Here is a 2,980-nt window from a genome sequence, read left to right as displayed (position 1 = left end):
GATTCAATCTCTTCAAGGTGGACGTAGACTTTTAGACGTAAACAGAGTGTTGCCCTTTAGGTGCTTAGCGCCGGGCGGAATAAAGTTCATCATCATCACCAGCTGGAAGGAGGTCGGCGTGTCTCCGAGCTACAGTCGCGTGATCAAATCGGAATCGCGAGCTGAGACGAAGTAGCGTCGCTACTACGCCGTGATGTTCTCTCGCTGACCCCGAGACGTCACTCTTGTTACATCGGCACCACAATTTGTAATTCACTAGCATCACGCGGCTGCGCGAGAAACTTCACTAGCGAAAGCCCTCATGTTGGTCTGTTCGCTTAATCGCGACAAGTACTTTGACGTCGCCAGCTGGAATCTACAGCCTAGGTAGTGCATAGTTCAGTTGTCCTCGATGGAGAAACTCGCGTGACTCACGAGCTAGTATGGTAGAGAAACATGTGACCAGGGATGCTGGGGGAGCACTGATTTATGGGTGTCAAATCTACTTCTTTTTCCAAACACTGATCATGTCCGTCCCCTTGCCTTGGGGGAAAGAAATTGAAGGCTTTAGGCGTTGAACTCTGGTGAATTGTCCACTTCCAGTCAACGAATCATCCTCCATGTGCTCGCGTTCGACCTTGCCGTCACCTCCTTCGGCCAGGAGATTCCAATACACGCCTTGCAAGCCGAAGGGGGGGCCTTCAGCTTGGTTTTCTTTCCATAAGGGAAACTCGAGACAAACAAGGTAGCGGCCTGGCTTCACCAACTCGGCCATTCGGTCCGCCCAGGCTTTCCTACTCTCTGGCAGAAGTGCACAAAGGAACTGTTCAGATTCGAATTAGTGGTCAGTGACTCTTCCTGGAAAAACTGTTCTTACAGTGTAATCGTATACGAAGTCAAAACCCATAGTTCCGGAGAGGACGTTGGATTCCCAGTCTTGCGAGAAGAAATCGCCTTGGACGAAGTCGACCTTACCCCAGTTAATATCCTTTGTCCTGCCTTCGACACCGGAGACTGATGCGGCATAACCTCTAGCCGTGTCTACGGCCTGAGCGGAGACTTCGAGGCCAACAGTGTCGAATCCAAGCTTTGCAAGGAACATGACGTCGTAGCCAGTGCCACATGCCTGTTATGTAGGTAAATAGGAAAGCCATTTAATCCCACCAGGTGGACATAGTTCTTACTGGTACGAGTGCTTTCCGACGCCGTCCGCAATGCTCACCTACGGCCTTGATGAGGCAGTTGTCACTTTGCAGGTATTCTCTCAGTGCAGGGGACGCCTGACCGCGATCCCACAAATCTTGTTCCCCTGACTTCCATAGGTTGTCCCACCTGGACGCTTGAGCATCTGGAGTGCTTATATTGCAACATGTCAGCCTGGGTCATGTTTGTCTTGAGCGCGACTGGGTTCTCACCATCTAGAAAACGCGCTAATTAGCCTTCCTTCTGGCATCTTAGTATCGGAGATCTGATGGATCACGTCCTCTAAATCGTGCGTTGGATTATGTGAGTAATGAACGGGCAGGAGGCGAAAAATTGTTTATTTCAGAATGGCATGCCAAGCCAGTCCTTCGGATATGTGACACAACCCTAGAAGCTCCATCCAATCTCGGATAGTGAAGTGGGGTTGAAGGCTGCGGGACTGACCTGTCGAGATTACGCCTTTAAATTGCGGGTATAAGATGTGGAATTGAAGTCCGTAGGGCAAACATGTCAAGACTACGTCTTGAGATCGCAGGGACAATGACGGTTCGATGCCGACAACATACTTGTTCTAAGTGCTAGACATGAAAAGCCGAATGTGTTTCGTCAGTTACGGGGTGAGGGTTAGTCACATACTCGCAAGCTTGCCTTGTGTAAACCATGAACATCTTTATTATCCAGATTTGGATTGGAGGACAGCTCCCTTTGAGCCTAACGAAGTGCTTCAGACTGCCAAGTTGAGATCTGAAGGACTGTGGGACATTTGGCCAAATCAATACGCGAAATCCAATGCTTCCAATGACTGTCTAATTATATATGGATCTATTTACTTAAACTTTTCGTTAGGCTACCAACCGTATGCGGGAGCTGATTGAAGTAGCCTTCGCCAGATCCGTTACCAAGTTTCACATTCTCCCATTGACCTGCGGAAAGCAAATACTTTTCCGTCTCGCATGTGAGGCTGCAACCATCTAGGAAAAACGGCCAGACGGAGTTGATGATCTCTGCCGTTACTAAGTTAGTGACAGTTTGCGCGTTGGATGGGAGCGATCGCTTACGTTGCCATGCAGCTGCTGGTGCTCGGTTTGAGCGAACGTGTTCATACACGAGCCATCGACCGACAGGTTTGAGGAAGTTGTACAGCTCACCAACAACTTGCTGTGGTGAAGGTACACTGCATAGTACGTGGACTGTGACGATTGTGTCGATGGTCTGTAGTTGAATGCCTTCGTGCTCGGGATCTTTTGCCCGGCAACCGATTATTTCGTACCTGCCAGCTAAGCCGTTTTCCTGGGCGCTTAGTCGTAAGCGAGCATGGAAATGAGCATTTGGCTCGAGAAGGATCACCTTAGAGATGTTCGGATTCCTGCGTGGACTCAATGCGTAAAGCCAGTCTCCCGCGCCGCTTCCCACGTCGAGGACAATACCGTGGGCTGAGGCCAGGGTTGCTTCAATGTCTGGTGCGAATAGTGGTATCGACAGCCAACCAAAGAAGCTCCAGAAGCGCTGAAACCACATCTGCTGGAATCGATGGAGATTGGTAAAGCAAGTGACGTCGGCTCTTAGAAGTAGACAGGGTGGGCAATGAACAAACGAACACCGAACAGGCGTAGTGCTCGTTCGTTCGGCTTCTTGGACAGGTTTTGTTCATTTGTTCAGGGTCCACTCGGATGTTCGTCGTTCGTTCGGTGCACGGTCATCCCGGGTGCTCGGGAGTGTAAGAAGCTTATGTCCATCACAGTAGTCCTTCCGAGTACCAGCTGCGTAAACCCTGGTAAGCCTCTGCCAACTCCTCCAT

General features: G+C 50.2%; 2 protein-coding genes across 2 annotated transcripts; both read right to left on the bottom strand.

The window, feature by feature from the left end:
• Positions 1-481: 481 nt before the first annotated feature.
• WHR41_09496 (uncharacterized protein) lies at positions 482-1,432 on the bottom strand (the record flags this gene model as incomplete). The annotated part of the gene is made up of 4 exons (XM_069378099.1): positions 482-802; positions 857-1,105; positions 1,164-1,335; positions 1,395-1,432. The coding sequence occupies 4 exons, from the start codon at positions 1,430-1,432 to the stop codon at positions 482-484; spliced, it is 780 nt and encodes a 259-aa protein (XP_069224782.1).
• Positions 1,433-1,958: 526 nt separating this feature from the next.
• WHR41_09495 (uncharacterized protein) lies at positions 1,959-2,795 on the bottom strand. Its single transcript, XM_069378098.1, has 2 exons — positions 2,241-2,795; positions 1,959-2,186 (listed from the first exon to the last, which is right to left on the bottom strand). Exons 1-2 carry the CDS (start codon positions 2,698-2,700, stop codon positions 2,005-2,007), a joined length of 642 nt encoding a protein of 213 aa, XP_069224783.1. The 5' UTR covers positions 2,701-2,795; the 3' UTR covers positions 1,959-2,004.
• Positions 2,796-2,980: the final 185 nt, after the last annotated feature.

The sequence above is a fragment of the Cladosporium halotolerans genome, assembly GCF_011745625.1.
Source record: "Cladosporium halotolerans strain TM138-S3 chromosome Unknown Sca290, whole genome shotgun sequence".
In the NCBI taxonomy this organism is placed as follows: domain Eukaryota; kingdom Fungi; phylum Ascomycota; class Dothideomycetes; order Cladosporiales; family Cladosporiaceae; genus Cladosporium; species Cladosporium halotolerans.
This window is presented reverse-complemented; position numbering and strand designations above follow the sequence as displayed.